Here is a 19616-nt window from a genome sequence, read left to right as displayed (position 1 = left end):
AACAGCTTTCTGGAAGAAACCCTGAATGGGATTCTGAAGGCTACGTTTCTCCCTGTGACACAAACATGGAATAAGTGAAACTATTCCTAGCTGGATGTACTACCCAGAAAAATACACAGAACAGTTATCCATAGCTCAGACTCCAACTGGAGGGACACAGTGTGTCTGCTTTTGAACACAACATCTCAGGCCAGCACCAAAAAGTATGAGACAACCTAGCATAAAAAACAAGAAAAAATATCATAAAATATTTGAATTGAGTCTAGAAAAGAAATAACTGTTTTCCAACACACAAGACAGAACCACCATGAGGAAAAAAAGGTCTGTGCTTCAAGGTTATGCTAGATAGAATAAACCTCTGGCAACTAAAATATGCCCAAAAAACTTAAATGAAGCATTCCAACAAGCTTTTGTCACAAAAGGATCCTTAATTACTGGGGCAAAGTGTGCAGAGAAGCTCTGAAATCTCCATCACGAGCACATTTTAAGAACAAGGAGAACAAACATCTCTCAGGAGTGGTTTGGATTCAGTTGACCTTTCTTTGAAGTACAAGGAACAGTGCAGACAACACTCTAAGCTCCATCCAGACCTTCTCTGAAGGTTTCTATGACCCCATGTATGCCTGTGCCTCACTCTCAGTACAAACAAAACAGGGATAATGACATAAAACGTCCAGAGCTCTACTGACAAAAAGCCCACTATTTCAGATTCTGGATGAGGTGGTAACACCCAAATAGTAGAACAGTTGGAAGCCTACATGAAAACTCAAACTGTTGAAATAATCACAATCTCTGACGGCAGACACCTTCCCTGAGGCTAGGAATGAAGAAATGCAATGACTGAAGTGTTTATTAGCATGAAATTACAGTCATTCTGCAATACAACCTGTCTAGAAAGTGTTGCACTCCTGACACTCAGATGTAAAGTTAACACAAAAAAGAATGAGTACACATTCCAGTGAAAATCTGAGCCTACTTAGAGCAAAAACTGAACATACACCAGTCCCAACTTCAGTATGTGGCACACACCATCCTGTGAGGACACAGAGATTATTAAATGCACAAACATTCTGTTTGATTTCCTCACAATTACTGTTTCATAGATTTCAACTGAAAAAAAACCTAACAAAATTCATCACTTAAACCCTTGTTACACACATCACTTCTGATCACACACTGGAGGGTGCTCAGATTGAGGACATCTGGCAAAAATAACACTGTTTCAAATTAATCTTCCACAATTCAATGTAGTTGCATGTAAACTCTCTCAAATGCACTTGCACCTTCACAGAGCAGCAGAGCCCTGTTGCAAAAGAACATCCCTTTTCCTGCCCTAATGAGGATTTGGCATCACACAAAATTTCTCCAAAGTATAATTTTAAAAAAAAAATGTACTTTCAGACATGGTGAGACTTTAAAATGTAGGGCTATTTTTTACTGATAAAAGAACAAGCAGTGCAAAAATAAATGCCCTCTTTCTAGAATGTGTCAGACACAGTTATGACAGAAATCCCATTAATAAAATTCCCTTGTGTATGACTCATTTTTCCTTGTCACTTACAAAGAGAACTCAGATTTGATGTACCTTCAATTTTCGTCTTCCAAGAAAAAGCCATTTGCCAACAACAACAAAACAAATTAATATTTCACATTAATACACACAATGGAGCATTTCATAGAGAACTTGCTAGGGACCTAGCAAAAACCTGAAAAGCAAAGACATGGAAACACAGGGCAAGCAGCAATATCTATCCTATCTATTTCTGCAAAATGTAATAAGGCGCAATAAAGGAGTTAAAAATAATCTAATTTGGTACCACAAAGAAACATTTTGGTATTAATTGACAAATTGACAAATGCAAAGTTTTGTAGGTACTTAATACATCTACATTCTTTACTGTGATGTGATTTTTTCAGATTTTTAAGGCTATTTTTAAGCCTAGAATACAATGCTGAGTTTAGAGTATGTTATACCTAAAATTTGCTGCAAATTATAGATATGAACTTTCAACATTGCCACATTTTAACACAGCTTTTATCTCTCAGAAGAACAAAAGCAGAAACATTCTACTTTACACAAATAGTTAGAAAATAATATCATATGCAATACTAGCAAATGAACTGCAATTGCTTCAATTCCCTCCTACTAGTTCTTACTCCACTACAAACATTAGAATGTCAGAGACCTTCTCAGGGATATTTCCCACTTCAGCAAATGATGTAATTATTTCTAGTTTTAGTTTAAAAGAAATCAGGTAAGTATATTTTTCACTTAAATTTAGTTTTAATTACTAAAATAAATTTTCAAAATATATGATGTTTTAGTTTATAAATTAGTATAAACATGCAATTACTTCCATTTGGTTTACATCAAAACAACTTGTATCTATAGTAGTCATTCACCCAGTAAAAAGATAAGCACTCTCAAAAGAAGAAAAAAATATGTTAAGTAATGCACATACACTCTCTAAATATCTCGCAACAAGATGATAATCAACATGAAGTCAATACAATCTACTTAACTCCACTACAGGAATATATCTTTGTTCTCCATAGTAAGAACTTGGGTTAAAAATAATTCCTAAGTCTAAATATACAAAGTATTTGAAATATATTTTCTGCTATGAAATACATTAATATTTTTACCTTACTTAATTTTAACCCATTTGATACTTAGGTTTACAAGCAAAATTTTGTACCTGAGGCAAGTACATTTCAGTACATGACTACTGAAGAACAACAGTATCCCAAGCATGACACAGGCTCCTTTCAGTCATGATTATTAAAAATTAGAAGAGAAAGAAACTACTAATAATATATATGTTCTAATAAATGTTACTGCTACTTGGTATCAGACATGTTAGTAACAATAACATTATTATTACGTGGCATCAGATTTTAGCTAAAATCTCATTCTGTACAGTTCCATGCTTAATAACTTTCTCACTATCAGTTTTCAACCACCTTTTCCTTCTTATGTTCATTAAATAGAAAAATCTCTCCTTTGATTCTACCAAATGCTTTCATAATTCTATTACATTCTCAGTCTAAAGGACTGAAAAGAGATGCTTAGAGCTAACATTTAACTTAGTGAAAAGTGCAGGTTGAACAAAATATGTAATAGTGACTGGTAAAGCACTGTTATAATTAGCACATTGGGTACAGCACAGAAAACGAGGAAGCAAATCAATCTAACAGAATTATAAATAAGTGAAACAGAATAGCATAGGCAACTGATGTCCTTGATGATAAAAATGAGAAAAGAGGCATACAAAATAAAGCGTGAAAAGCAAAAACCTATTATTTAAGGAGCTGTAAAAGGTAATAATACTGTGCAACATTTCTCAACTGTTTGGCTGTATTCCCAGGGAACTCATGAGGAATGGGAAGTGTCATTACTGTCTAAAACAGAAACCCTTTCCTCATGGGCCACCTTGTAACAAGGATTGGCACATGGCACTGGAAATTTTTGGTACCTTAGATCACCTGGTGTGAAAGAGAAAGTGTGATGTTTACTGAGTTATGAGACTTCAGGAGCACACAGTCCAGATGTAGATCAGTGATCTGGACCACCAGACTACTGACAGATTTCACACCAGTCACATAGTCAAAGCAAACAAAGTCTTCCTTTCAATATTGTTCCCCTCAACAACTTGATCTAGCTGCTCTTTGCAGGAGGGGTTGGACTAAAAGACCTTTAAAGGTCCCCTTCCAGCCAAAAACTGTTCAATGATTCTGCATTTCTGATACACCTCTCCAAGTGAAAATATTTCAGACTAAATGTTGTGTGACAAAATTAGAGGTAAGAAACAATTATCTAAACATGTTGATATTAACAGTCCACTATCCCAGCTATTACAAAATTAGGAATCATAGAAACAGGTTGGAAGGGATGTCTTGATGCCAGCTTGTCCTACCCTCCTGCTTAAGCAGGACCACCTAAAACCTGCCTCATGAACTGCAGCACTATTGCCTAAGAAAACAAAATAAACTTTTTCTATTGCCAGCTGTGCAGTGGCAAGTCTAATGTTAACATTATCAATGCTATCCTTCTAAAAAATAAACAAAACAAACAAAAAAAAACCAGTTCCCCAGGAGTTTTCTTGATTCAAAATGCCATGGAATGAAGAAAGCAAATCCACTTGAAGTCAATGATTATACCCACTTTCCACCTGTAGAACGGTGCAATGACAGTCATTGGGAGTTCTCAGTGCTTGTCCCTGCGTGAGGAATAGTATAAGACCTGCATACCCTTTTAGAATGCCACGTGTGCTTGGTTTTGGTCTGCAAATTTATCTGAATGGAAAAATCAGTTCTTAGGGGATGTTTTTTAACTTGCATTCTGGATATCCAGCAGCCTACATGTGAAAGTACTGACCAAATGGTAGCTGATCATTTTGGATCCTTAGGAAACATCTGGCCTGTGTACTGAGAAAAGCCACAACGCAAACATGATTCACTCGTGATCCGTGGTGCAAAAGGAAAAGTTGAAGAAGCGTGTATTCTCCATGAACAGCAGGAAATAAGGATGTCTGTAATAAGTGATGTCTGTAATAAGGTATCAAAAGATAATGTGGAACAATTTTAGGTACATGTGTGTGCATTGTTAACATGCATAATTGGCTGCATATTTTCCATTTGACAGCATCTTTCATGACCATGCAACTGACTTCTCATTAACTTGATGGATTGCGAAGATCTGTATGTTTGCTGACAACAATTATGCAATAATCTGGGAATACTAAATATCATAGTAGAAAAACACCGCATCAGCAACCTCCTAGGACATATAATCATATTGCAATTGAATAATTCTAAATGGCCACAGTTTTATGACCAAACAATTTGAGATTATTTCTAGAAGTAATGCCTGGATAAGAACCCTTCTGAACATTATTCTCTTATAGTTCCACTGAACAAAGGGATAAGTTATAGTCAAAGGTAAGATTCCTAAACCAGCTAAACCAGAGATATAGTAATGAACTAAGCAAAGACAGCCTCCCCCAAATTGCACTCTTATTCAAAATATATTTCTTAGATCATTTCAGTAAAGTCAATGAAGTGATTGAAAGAGAAAGCAGACCCTTACTGTAATTCTGTGGAACAAGTTCTGGGTTCTTCGGTGTTTTGAGTTTAAAAGACACATCTCCAATAGTGACAGTATCACCTAAAATAAAGAAAATAAAATCTTTTAGTTCTTACATACTTAGATACTTTTAACTATTTAAAGTCCTTAAAATTTAAATCATGGGCCTGCTATGGGTGAGGCTGACTATGTGTTCACAAAGCAGCCTCCAATGCATTTGTGTTCATTAATTAGGCTCTGCTGCTTTTCAGTAGATCAAAACAATTTAAATGTAATTAATATTACTTTTTCCTGGTTTTTTTTATTGCTGCTCTTAGACCCTTAAGCTGTTGGGAGCTACAGAAATCAAGTTCACATTTACACAATTCTACCTACCATTGCTGACTTACTGAAACTAAAACTTTAGCATGTTTGCCTTTAGAGCTATCAGCAACACTTGTAGGGGTGACGATTTTCCTTTGGAGGTACAAAATGACATACGCCAGTAGGCCCTTCCTGCACTCCCTGACTATATGGCTGCTGAATTTGGCACCTTTCCAACATTTGAGTGGTCTCAAGCACTTCTTGCTCTGGGTTTCAACAAACCTAAAGCATCTGGCCATTTTACTTAATGGTCTCTTCACTAGGACCTGCCTGTCTTATCTATCTTTCTGCAACCACAGGCTAGAATTAAATTGCAGGGCATGCCCTGTGCACTTTCTCATGGAAATTAAAAGTGAAATCTAGTTTGCAGTATGGAAATAGACAAGCACCACCACAGCAGTAGTCACACTGAAAAACAGCACAACACCCAAAATCCAGGAAAATTAGGTTTGGACTAATAAGAACACCAAAGTTTATTTTCTTTCAAGGGTCTGAGCCCTACAAATAAGTTCACAAGTATTAAGACCATGAAATTAAGATGACTAGCAAAACGACATTTTTCTCATGCTGTTGCTAAAGACAACACCACCTCCACTGCACTGTAGTGCACGCGTGATGATGAAGAGGATTGCTGGAGTAAGACAGCTGCACAGGGGTATAGTTTTGCCACAGCACTGATTACACCTCCTTTCCATGAACTGAGGGCAATTTTTGGAATGGTCTCATGTATTTATGCTTTTCTCAGAAGTGAGATGCAGAAAGTACAGAGTCCACAGACAAGATCAAACAAGGATCCAAACCCCTTGTAGATCTGCCCTTATCCTACTCCATCCAAGAGGACCCAGTCTACAGTTGCCTATCTCCCGAACTATGAAAGAAGCCAAACAGTTTGGAAGACCAATGGTGAAACCAGAAAGGGAGATGCTGGAGAAGCAAGCAGTTTGACCAAATTAGAAGAGGCAATTAAAACTCCTCCCACATGTGCAGCAATTCTCCTTTCAGTCAGCCATGACTCTAGTTTTGCACTTAAATGCAGTACTCTTCCAGCATACCCAGATGTTACTGCTCATTTCACAGGACTGAGAATCCCCAGGTTCTCACATGGCTCACACAATTCATGGCAAAGGGCTAGATTTACAATAGCCAGAGTAGAATCACGTACAGTAACAAATAGGAGGCAGTGAAGAAAGGATTATAGCTGATTTCCTGCTAACAGCTTGACTGGAACGCAGACTGGGATTCACAGCCTGACATACATGCCTGCACATGGGTCCTTACATTGTTTCTGGAGTATATATAATCAGCCCTCCATTCTTCCCTAAAATAATGGCAAAAGGTAGTAAGCTGGTGATTGTCCCCACATTTTATGCAACAATACAGTTGGAGTAATACAGAGCTCCAATAGCTTGCCAGAAAGTGGGACACAGGCAACAGCAGTACTGCCATATAAAAGGCAGAAAAGGATTTATCCCTGGCTCTCAGGGAAAGCAGAACCAAGCAGTTCCCACTCACCATGCTAGAACTAAGCACCCTTCCTTGATTGTGCAAGAGCCCAGAAGTGGAATGGCTCTAAACAGAGCTGGGCTAAGCTAAGAATAAGGCAGCTGTCCAGGGCTTTAGCTCCTTTTCTGGCCCTTGCTGAATTTTCATTTCAAATGCAACACAGTACTGTGCCCTCTCCAGCCTGAAGCATTCAAACAGTCCAAAAGAAAGTCCTGCAATAGCTTAGAGCCCTGGTTCTGACTCTGGGAACTCTCACACAAATTAAAGTCACTGAACAACAGACACAAGCACTGCAGGGACTAAAATCTAGTCTTTGGCTATCGCAGTGTCTCGCCCATTTCTTTGAGTTTTAAGGTATGAAAAACTATTTTACTGAATAAGCATCATCTCCCTTTCCCTTTCTTCTACTGCAGTTTCAGGCTCACTCACTCTCACTGGGGAACAGCTAATAGGGATCATGGCAGAGCACCAACATTATTGCCAACACACCTTTTTAATCTGGGCTACCCATGGTGATGGGATGAGGTGAAGCCATATGAAGAGTGGCTGAGGTCATATAGCTTGTTCAGCCGGGAGGAGACAGAGAGGAGAACTTACTGCAGCCTGTAGCTTCCTCATAAGGGGAATGGCAGGGGCAAGTACTGATCTCTTTCTCTAGTGACCAGGGAAACAAAAAGTTGTCAGAAGAGATTTAGGAAAAAGCTCTTCAAGCCAGAGTATGGTTGAGCACTGGAACAGGCCCCCCAGGGAAGTGGTCACAGGCTGACAGAACGCAGGAAGTGTTTGGATAATGCTCTCAAGCACACCGTGGGATTCTTGGGGCAAAATCCTGTTCAGGGCCAGGAGTTGATGATCCTTGTGGGTTCCTTCCAGCTCAGGATATTCTATTAATGTATGGTTCTATGAAAATGCCTCCAAGTTGATGAAAACACCCTAGGAGCCCACTACTTCCTGAAAAAGTTGACCTCTCTCTCATTAGCTCAGCCTGAAACAACCTTAATTTCCTACGGATACCTAAGGGCAACCTGTTCTTTTTAGAACGTTAGTAACGGTTTATTTTCTCAGAATTCTCCAGCCAACATACAATGAGACAAGAGTATATGATTAATTAGCTCCCAGCTGAAATCACCTCAGCTCAATAGTAAATACTATTTCATGCATACACAGTATTCCAAATATCACAGATATCATCTACAGCACAGAATTCCAGTTACCTAGTTTATTAGCACAGTACTGAAAAGCCTTAGCTGATTTCCTACACTCCCCCAAAACAAACAAAAAAAAAAAAAAAAAACCCAACCAAAACTGAGTTTCCTCTAGGTAAAAAATGAAAAATGCATTACTTCTGGTAGTATATATGTCAGTCCATATCACACTAATCCTTGATCAACATATCCAACCATTCTCAAAAATCCCACAAGTATTCCAGACATCAATGGACTCTACAAGCTTTCATGAAAAATGACTGGGAGAGAACTATATGTAAGATGTGGTAGAGCTGAGTACACAGTCAGGGTATTTTAATTGTTTGTTGCTGCCTGGAGACAAATGTTGCCTTCAGCTTGCATCTGTCCAAAAAGCAAAAATATTAGCAGTTTTTAACAGAACCTTAAGCAATAACAAACCAAGACAGCAGAGTCCATTTTCCTAGCTAAATGAGCACAGGGAAGATTAGCCCACTAATCTTATCACACACTTCCACCTGGGCTGTATTTTCTTGTCTCAATTTGTTTCTTCCGTACTTGTTTAAAAACTCATGTTTGGTTACTCCATTTCCAAATGCTTTGAACAGAGATGTCATTCTGGACAGACTCTGTCTAGTGTTTCACCAGCTGGCAAGGAACTGGTAGCAGCCTGCTTGGTAAAATGGTGGTGTTAAATCAGCAAAACCCATCATTTGAGCACATGTATCACAAACAGTTTGGCTACATGGCAAATTATGGAACAGCCCACATACACTCCAACCCATTCCATAAGCTACTACCACACTGTGGTGGACAAGAGCTATATCCACAGGATTTTGTGATGGAGACTTTGTATCAGACTTGCTTGGGCAAGCAGTGAAGATTTGCTTCTGCTTTCTGCCTCCCACAGAGAAAACAGTAACCTTAGATACCACAGTCTTCGGGGGATAGAAGCAGCACACACTGAACACAAAGAAACATGGTTGCTGAAACAAAACAAGAGCCACATTGGCCAGAACCCAAAAGGTAAACGGGACATCCCACTCCAGGGCAGACAGGATACAGACACAGGAGATCTTTTGAAAGCCTATGCAATAGGGGTCAAAAATTGGCAGCACATAATGACTGAAACCAGTAATAGGATCCTGGAGAGACTCTGGGGGGAAAAAAGTGATGAAAACAGCCTCAATACATACTATGAGTTCTTTCTACTGTACCTGAAAGAGACAGGTGTTAATTGCACCTCGGGCAGTATGGAAATTCACACATGGACAAATAGCTACACAGTAACTGCAGAGCACTGAATGATATGCTCTCTTCTTTAGACGTACATTTCAGACCAAAACAACATTATTGTTTGTATCTGTTTTTTACAGTAACTGAGAAGAGCTCTTCAGACAAGCAGGCCTAGTTCTTCTACTCAGTCTGAATAGAAAGGCTCCAGCTCCAAGCCCCTTAGCTGCAGAGGAGGCAGCTGGGGGCTGGGAAAGCACTTTGGCAGGGCATCCCCGCATGAACACCCCATGCTTTTTATTCGCCCCCAGCATCTCCTACTCACTGTTGGCCAATATGGAACAGTAGGTTTGATGGACCTTTGTTCTGACCCACTGTGGATGATGTGATGTTAATCTCAGTGAGAAGGCTTCCTGAACATGCAGTCTCACTGCACACTTGGCACGTTTCATCTTAAAAGCTAGTACCACACCAACTAACCCTCCTCACTTCCCAAGAAAAGATTATTCCCTAATCCTAGTATTTATTCCTGTATGCTGAAAAGAAAAAACACTGTTGTTTAAATTATTTACAGCAACACTGGTCATGTATAAACAGATTGTGTATCAACTACACATTAAGAACTTACAAAGTAGAAAGAAATTTTTTTCTACTTGCCATTTTTCTGGTAAAATAACACAGTAATAAAAAAAAGAATAAAATTAATACATTTGAAAAGTCCATTTTAAAATAAAGAAATCTTATTGTAAAAGAAAACAACCTGAAGAGATCTATACATGTATTTAGGTTTCTGAGTACACAACACAAATAGTTCCAATCTCATGTGTAAATCATATTTGTATTATCTGTGTTTTTGTAAGACACTACAATGAAGCTTCAGGAACACTATGTTTTTAGGTTGTTGAATTTATTGCCTTCTGACCTCTTTAGTCCTGAAAATAGGTGAGATTAACATACTCTCCTTAGTACATTGTACATTCACTTGTACACAGACCATCCATCTGGTTTAAAGAGGCTGCAACAGCAAGAGAATATTGAAACTGTGAAGGTGCTAAACTCCACTAATAATAATTTCTATATGATAAAACCACACCTGTTAAAGGAAAGTCTGAAATGTATATTATATTCAAATGTATATTTCCAGGTCATAATTTCATTCTAATGTGAAGGAGGGGAAAAAAACTATGCTTTGAACTGGTATTTATCCAGCACACTTCCATAAAGAAACAGGTAAGAGTGTCAGCTCTTATTAATCCTTGAAGAGCCTGTTTTTGAAGAGAATTTTGAAGAAACAAATTATACCTTCCAGGTTCCTTAACTTTTCCAAATACTCTGTTCAGGGGAGGTGCAAAAAAAAGGTAGCCCTGTAACTTACTTCTTTTTTACATTTCACAGCACTGGCCATCTTTAGGGCTGCAAATATAACATTCATTGAGCAACACTGTTACCTATTCTGCACCTCGTAACAGTATTGGAAACCTCCCAAACACACGAATATGAGGGAGAGAAACCTATTCCCTTCACTCACAAGGTTTAGGTTCCTTGACCACTAGCGCCTTCACACACAGATGAAGTGGAGCTCAGCTCCTATCAACAGGATGCTGCAGTCCGACAGCTGCTGCTGACTGAAATAGATGAATGTTTACACGACAAAACCTATCTCCAAGACAAGCAAAAAAATCCATTAAAGTTCTGGTTTTTTATGGTGAAAAGGAAGTCTTTCCCTCCAAAAAACCAAAACAATTGCTTCAAACATAAAAATCGAATATTACTTAATCTCTACTCAACATTCTTTGTAGATGTTCTATTTTTTTTAATTTTCAGGTTTGAAGCTAATACTAGATTTTCCAATTGTCTATTTTGGGCTAGTTAATGAGTGTCTTTACTGGTTACAGCCCAAGGCATCATGAAACCAAAATCTTGGTATTTACAGAAAGATAACATTTTCATTCATTTTTTCTGCATTAGAAGATCAACAACATGAAATCAGAATCTTATCCGACATTGATCTCTGCTCTCTGGTGACCAGTGATAAGGTTTGGAGAAATAGCCTGAAGCTGTGTCAGGGGAGATTTAGGCTAGATATTAGGAAAAGGCTTTTCACCCAGAGGGTGGCTGAATCCTGGAACAGGCTTGCCAGGGAAGTGGTCATAGCACCAAGGCTGACAGAGTTCAAGAAGCATTTGGACAATACTCTCAAGCATGTGGTATGACTCTTGGGGTAACCCGCAGAGGGCCAGGAGCTGTACTCAGAGGACCTCAGGGGTCCCTTCCAACTCAGCATATGCTGTTCTGTGATTCTATGATCCAGCCATGCAGGAAGCATACAATCTCTGCTTAGAAAGACATATTATTTATTTGGGCCAAGACCCTGAAAGTAGGAGCCAATTACAAAAGTCTTACGAGACAAAAAATCAATTTTAAATGTTTACTACCACACAGGCTTGAAAAATTCCAGAATATCTCTTTGTAATACATATACCAAGTGAGAGAGGTGTTAAGTTGCCTATTTCATCAAATATCAAAACACTGCAGAAACACTAATCATCTTCAACCTCAACACCAGTTTACCACCAAGATGAGATCAGATGAGCTGTGGCTAAGGACAGATGTTACACAGCCAGTCTAGCCAATCTCTTCCCCTGCTGTATTGAACTAGGCATCACTGCAATCCCACAGCCTTCTCACCAAAGGTGTTACTCAGCGAGTCCCTTTCCAGCAACACTTTAGTCCACCAGCAGATCTTCATACTTCTTAAACTTCCTGAGGTTTCCATTGTCCCAGTTCTCATGTTCATCAGGCTCCTTCTGGACTAAACCCCTACACTCTGGCAAGATGGTAGGAATTTTGTCCCTACATATTAAATTGCACTTCTACACTCCTGCTGTCTGTCCTTACTTTTGTATATTCCCCTTTTGTGTTTTAGGACATGGAAAAGTTCTCTCTTGGTCAAACAGGCCTTCTGCTACTGCTGAATGGTTAATTCCTGAGCTGCCATTAAGTTTTCTCTGAAAGCTTTCGAGCTCTCCTGTGTACCTTCCACCTTCATGGTTGCTACCCAAAGGATTCTACCTACCAATCTCCTGAATAAGTGAAAGCTTGAAGTCCTCAAGTCCAGGATCCTAATTCTGCTGCTCACCTTCCGACCCTTCCTTCAGATGTGCAACTCAGTCATGTACCAGTCACTGAGATCCAGGCTGCCACCTGTCACCAAACTGGTCACTGCTCTTCCCTACTTGAAAGCAGCAGACAAAGTGAAGAGTTAACCCCTGCTCTGGTATCTGAATTACAAAATTTTTAACACAACCTATGAAGTATCAAGAGTGCACACACAATGCCAGATTGCCCTCCTAGCTGATGTCTTGATGGCTGAAATCCCTTGTGAGCATGAAAGCTCATGAGTGGGAGGTTACTGCTAGCTGTCTGTAGAAAGCCATATCCACCAGCTCCTCTTAGTCACACAGTAACAGATGCCCACTGCATCGCCAGTGCTCCCCTTCAAATCTTCCGTAGCCAGTGCTATTTTTGTGAAAAATTAACTCAGAGTGTTTTAAAACTGTATAAAAATTTCTGAAGTACATTTTGCTCAGTGGAGAAAAAACAGACTATCTATTCTAAATTGAGCTTAGATAACAAGTACATTAGTGTAATTTCAAAAATGTATTTCAACCAAAATGAATCTACAACTGAAAACCAACAGAAATGTTTCTGAAATTTCACATTTACTGAAAAGCTATCCAAAACCAACAAAACAGCTTTAAAATTAGCTATGACATGGTCTACAACTATCCTGAGTCCCTAAGTATACCAAGCAGCTACAACTTCAATCTTATGCATTAAACTGGCCACAACTTGTAGAGCACAACAATACATATCAGGCCTGTAACAGCTGTTTAACAGAAAAAATTAAATTTCAAAATTAAATTTCAAACAATTGGCAAATATTAACACTCAGAAACTATTTACTGACATCCAGTTATATACCAAAAGTGAAGTCCTACAGAAGTTGACCTGACATTTGACCCCTTTGTTCCAGCTACATCAGCATGTCTAATAAAGTACACTATGGTTTGTTTTTTTTTACCATGAACCTTTCCTTTTCTAAATGTTAGAATAATTTGAAATAACCCAGGCATAACTCTGTAAACTTTTAGACAACTGGCTTTGAAAATTCCCATCTCCATTTGCTGCCTTCTGAGTTGCGCTGACGCAACAACCATACACAAGGCTCACCATAAATCAAATCCCTGGCATCATTTCAGTCACCACAATGCAGCCCCCAAAGTACAACTACGGAGGCCGTGAACAATTATAGGAATGTCATGAGAAAGAAGAAAGAATGAAGCCTCTTTAGCCTCTTTATAAATAGGTTTTGCCAGCAAAAGAAAATATTGTCAGAAACACACACATAGCTGTCAACATGTGAACTTCAACAAAGATAATGACACAGGTAAAATTGGAAAAGGCAATGTGCCAGAAAGCATTTACACCCATCATCAACCAGTTCTTTAGCCTTTGGACAATGACAAATCCGGAAAAAAACCCATTTATAAACATACAGTCCAATTCATCATCTTCTTTCAGATTATCAATTTTTACCACCATCATTTAGATCCTGTAGAGGATTATGAACATTACAAGATTTTGAAGCGTGATGCAATTTTCACAAGAGATTGTTTTACTCAGCAGATACACTTGTATGTACTACTAAGATCTTTTTTAGGCTTTAAACACAAGTTTGATTAGGAACTGGAATTGACCAAAAATTTCATACAAGGAAAGTAGAGAAAGTGAACCTGGACAGGCAGCACTGCAGAAAACAGTGAATGTAGTTGTTATATTCCAGTATACACAAGTGACAAAGCGTAAGTTATTTTATGTACACTGAGCAGCAAAGCACGAGAGACCTTCCTTGACTGGCAATGGTTTTTATTTTTCCAGCTCTTCAGTTTATATCAAATTTTGTGTTTGTTCCCTCTAGCTCCTTCAAGCAACTCCAATATTGTGTATTCTGTCAGCTTCTTCAAAATATTCATATTATATACAGATTAAAATAATTAAATAACAGTGAACTGAGTTACATAGAGCTCCACTTTATTTAGCACGAAGGGCATTTAAACTAATTCATCACAAGTAACTCTACAGTCTACAAAAAATTTTTAGTGTTTTAGAAGGAAGCATGACACCTGCATTAAAAATTATTCTGACAAATCAGCCTTCTACAACATTTGCTACTATAAATTGTTTCCCTCATTAAGTTGTGCAACTCCAAACTCCTCCTAGATATTCCCATTACCCTTTTATCATTCAGTCTCTTTTACTGTGAGACTTCAGCTTTAGCACTTGATAACTTTAGTGTATCCTCCACAGTCCCCAGTGAGCCATCAAGCCACATTTATTTTGCAAAACTGGGCTGGAAAGCTAGGAAGGATGGCTTCTTCACATGTAACATGACAACATCAGGCAACAGATCCTCCCTTACACTCAAAAGGCACCAGTACAGACAGTAAATCCAACCTGGCAGGGACGTCACATCCAAATTATTGCGTACACAACAATTTGCTGTTTAGCTTACTCTTAACAGCTTCCAGCCTTTTAAGACACATTTTATTTATTTATGGAAGAGACATGCAACTTCAACACTGCTTACAACAAGAATGGTAATTACAGCAGCTGCACAGAAATAGCAAAAACACATATGGCACAAAAAAATTCAGATCATCCTTTGTAACTTCAGTATCTTCAAAGAAAGTCTAGGGTATGCAAGACAACAGACAAACATTTTTAAATGGATTTTAAAAAACACCCACAAAACAGGGGAAAAAAACCAGTATTCTTAATAAAAAGTCCCAAATTCACAGAAAAGCAGGAAGCACTACAGAATGAGACGTCTCAGCTGTAGGGAGGGCAAATATCCCTAACACTATCTACAAAATTCTCTAGAGCTTTGAGACTTAAACCTCTCTATCAAAACTGCTACCATCATGGATTGTAACTGGGAATACTCCTAACTATTCATATATATAGTGTATTCACAAATATCACTGAGTTAAACTCAGTTGCATTCCACAGTATATTTAAAGTGATGAAATTCTTAGCAATGCTGCATTTGCTACCACTTTACACTGCTAAATTTCTTTTTGTTCTTTTGTTTCCCAATCAAGGGCTGGAAAGTGCTGAGATACCTTCTTCAGGTGTTTTACTTGACTCACTTCATCATAAACTTGCTTTCTTTCAGCCTAATTTGTTTGATGTTAAATAACTCTAGTCTTTTTAGTACTTTTCATAAATAAAATATTACCTATTCACAAATTCTTGAAAGAATTTTATGGCTATCAATTCCTCAAAGACTTCCTTCTTTAATAACTTTTCAGAAACTAAACAGAGAAATGAACTGGTCAGTTAATAGATTAAAAGTATATTAAAATGGAGAGAAATGGGATTAAAGTGATATAATTAAGGTCTTGAGCAAGCACTCCCACGTCAGAATCATCTGCAGATCACTACTCATCACTCACTCTGTACTTAGGAGCTTTGTTGCTTTTGGCATTCAGCCTGAGAAGTGTCAGTTACCATAGGCATATGTCACCCTTTCCAGACACCACTTCTATTCTGCACAGCCCCTCACCTGTCCCAAAGGTCACCAGAGGATATTCCAGGGCAGTTCAGGTCATCCTTCATGGCATCTACGAGCTCAAGGTCAACCCTGTATCTTATTACCATATGCTGCCAGCACGCTCAGACACGCACCAGCCTCAGCAGCCTCCAGAGATAAACACTGAGGCTCTGCCCCAGCCGAAAGTGGAAGCCATGTGATGTAGGAACAGAAAGCACGGCAAGATGTGACAGACGCTCTGCAGAGCAGGGTGGTTCTCTCAGGCAGGAGCCGCAGGGCTGCCCCTTGCTTCACTGTGGCCAAAGCACTTGGACCAGGAACTATCATGAGCCACAGGAAGCGTCTCTGCAAGCCCGTGACTGAACTCTGTCCTTTCCATTCATGCCAGGGCAGAATCAATTAGGTCGGAGAACACCTCTGAGATTATCGAGTGCAACCTATGACCGAACACCACCATGGCACCAAGTGCCACGTGCAGTCGTTCCTTAAACACCTCCAGGGACGGTGACTCCACCGCGTCCCTGCGAAGTCCATTACAATACTTAATCACCATTCCTGCGAAGAAAACCTCCCTAAAGTCCAACCTAAATAGCCCCGGGAGCAGCTTGAGGCTAACCTGTCAGGTGTTAGCTGGGAGAAGAGACCGACCCCCAGCTGGCTACACCCTCCTTTCAGGACGTTGCAGAGAGCCATAAGGTCTCCCTGAGCCTCCCTTTCCCCAGGCTAAACAAGCCCAGCTCCTCATGGACCTGCACTCCAGACCTTTCGCCAGCTCTGTTGCCCTTCTCAGGACCCCCCGCACTCACGAGCATGACACAGGGGCGGCAGCGCAGCCCGGACAGGCCCGCAGCCCACAAGGCAGTACCTGCCTGCCTGCCCACCCTGCCGGCGGTGGCGGCGCCGGGGCTGTGCCCGGAGCAGGGGCAGCCGGGGGAGGCTGCGGGGCCGGGGTGGGTTACCTGAGCTGTGCAGCGCCCTGACCTCGGAGCGGCCGTACCGCGCCGCGGCCGCGCCGCCGCCCACCACCTGCCGCAGGAGCAGGCGGACCCTGCGCGCAGCGGGACCCCCGGCCGCGCCGCCCAGGCACAGCACCCGCGACGGCATGGGGACCGCGGGGTGACAGCACAGCCAGGGCAGGGACACCGGCACCGCCGCGGCCCGGCCGAGCGCGGGGGAAGGGAAGCGCAGCCGCACAAAGTCCCTCCGGAAACCAGGCCCGGGCGGGCGCGGGGCCGGGGAGGAGCGGGGCCATGGCCCCACAGCCCGGGGTTGCCTCTCGGCAGGGTGAGAGCTCAGCTGCGAGGACAGCTGTTTTCTTTTTGTATGAGGGGGCTGAACTTCACAGCTGGAAACGTTCGAGACAGCCCGGAGAGCCAGGCGGGCAGCGGCGGCCGGGGTGGGTTCGTGTGCCCAAGGTATTTCCTACCTCTGGTCTCTCCTGCCCCAGTGCCGCCCCTCGCCTGCGCTCTCGGGATTCAGGAAATCTCAGGCATTTCGTACTTCAGGAGGAATTCGAGTTACTCCGGAGTGACGTTTGGCTTAGATGTGAGATTTTTGTAAAAGGTCACGTTGCAGAAATAGACTTCAAAACTGGCTTATTCCGGCTAAAGGTAGTGCTCTTGGATTTATGTAAAAGCTCAGGAGTAAATTTTAGAATAATTTGTGGAAGGCTGAAGCTTTCATGATAACTTAAGCCTAATTTCAAGGCAAATCCAGTTGAGACTTGGATCTCTGCACCAGTAGAAAGAGGGTGGGGGACCTTTGTGGAAGTAGAAGCCAAAGTGAAGCCCCCGCCTGTATCAGCTGTACTTCAGATTTTGGCTGTTTCGGGGGAGGGTTTTGCTCTCGTAAACCTCCAATTTCCTGCATGTTTCAAACACTAAACAATTATCCCAAAGGAAAGTCATTAAAGTGGGAGCTAAGCATCAGTTCAAACATTGACAACCTAGATTTCTAAGTCCCCATAAGATATTATGTACTAGGAATGTTGGTCTCGTCCCAGACGTTTCTGCAGCCCAGTGGAGCTAGGTGCATTAAACGCCTACGGGAGGTGAGATTTCACGATCTTCAGCATTTCCTGTTGGCTAGGGTATTGGTTAGGTATAATTTCTATTCTTAGTACGTAAAATAGGTCTGTGAACCTGTTTTCTGGGTCTAAGGCAGGATAAACTAAATTGAAACATCCTTTTATGGATATTGCCCTAATTTCTTGTAAGCTGAAGATCAGTAATGCTGGAGGCTAAAGATAGGCTAAGTAACAAGAAGGTCTGCTGGAACAGACTAGAAGGCCAGTGAGGCAAAATAACAATGGAATGGTTTATGAATATACCTTAGCAATCTGGGATATTAAATTAGGAGACTACATTTTTCCACTTTGTCATAGCTATATAAAAAAGAATAAATAGCTAGCGATACGCAAGCGATTAAATGCATCACCTGAATGTTGAATAGGTTTATGCTATGCTGAAAATAAGGAGACATTTTAGTTTTGTACAGATTCACGGTGTTTTCGCAGTAATTTCACACTGTGAATGTACAAAGCCTGCTTTTACCTCTCTGTGTATGTATATATATGTGCACCTGTCAAGCTAAATGCTTTAAATTTCAGCCCTTTCTGAGTCGTGTATCTATAAAATGCTCTGCTTTTTAAAGCATTGTCTTAAAATTCTGAATTAATCAACTTTTTCAAAACTTCAAATTCAGCCTGGAGTACAGCCTCCAACTTTCCATCTGTAGCAAGAGAAAACTATACTTGCTGATTGTCAAACTGTTGCTCTGAAATATATAATGGAAATATTGTTATCTCTGTGCATAATTATAGATGTGGTAATTTTGTTGCATGTATACACAAACACTTAGATACACAACTTGAATGTTGCACTTTTCTTAGGCTATACACTCAGTCCTGACAGCACTCAAGATTTAATGTAACAGTGTGAATGTATAGAATCAAGCTTTTTCTTGTATACGTGTGAAATTTTATCTGGCTGTACAATATTAAATTTTTGCTTGAGTATAGCATCCGCCTCACTTGCTAATCGTCATTGATGCATACAGGCTTTACATATCTGGTTCTTGCTCAATCCTCTCTGTGGAAAGCGTGATTCCGTCAGTGGTTTGGTGCTGTCATGAAGTGGAAGGATTTAGCAGTCTGCATCTGGTGTGTTTGTGAAGGCTTTCAGCAAGATTTACAGCACTGGTAACAAACAGCAATTTCATATTTTCATTCCCTTACTTAACAGCACTCTTATTTGGAATGTCAAGTTTTTTAACAAGAATACTTTTCCTTTGATTAAACAGAAAAGAACTTACTCCAAAGTGAGAGCTCTAAAAGCATCCCTCTGAGTTGACACTTTCCAGACTATTCTCTCTAGTAGCTGTCAAGTACTTTGCTGTGTAGCTCTTGCTGCAAGACTAAATTAGACACAGGTGCAGACTGTAAAGAACAATGCATCATCTCTGCCTAGTTGTAGTCAGTTCTCCTACACAAGAACAGAGAAGCTGAGATGAAATTCTGGCTTCATCTGAACCTCATAGGAAATCTCCCACTGAATGCACTGAGGCCTGAATTTTACTGAAATGGTCTGGTGGGACTGCAGTAATGGGAGTAAGTCAGTCTTCATTTACTGTT

General features: G+C 40.3%; 1 protein-coding gene across 2 annotated transcripts in view; it reads right to left on the bottom strand.

Moving 5' to 3' along the window:
* Positions 1-17104, bottom strand: part of VWA8 (von Willebrand factor A domain containing 8) — a 192349-nt gene extending 175245 nt beyond the window's left edge. For both annotated transcript variants that reach the window (XM_033051539.2, XM_042778991.1), the window contains exons 1-2: positions 16945-17104; positions 5090-5167 (exon numbers count right to left, since the gene is read on the bottom strand). In XM_033051539.2, coding sequence (XP_032907430.1) covers positions 5090-5167; positions 16945-17089 — 223 coding nt within the window. In that variant the 5' untranslated portion in view covers positions 17090-17104. The remainder of the gene's footprint in view (positions 1-5089; positions 5168-16944) is intronic.
* Between the last annotated feature and the right edge of the window lie 2512 nt (positions 17105-19616).

Source organism: Catharus ustulatus, chromosome 2 (assembly GCF_009819885.2).
Source record: "Catharus ustulatus isolate bCatUst1 chromosome 2, bCatUst1.pri.v2, whole genome shotgun sequence".
Taxonomy (NCBI): domain Eukaryota; kingdom Metazoa; phylum Chordata; class Aves; order Passeriformes; family Turdidae; genus Catharus; species Catharus ustulatus.
Note: the sequence above shows the minus strand (reverse complement) of the source record. Positions and strands in the feature narration are given on the sequence as shown.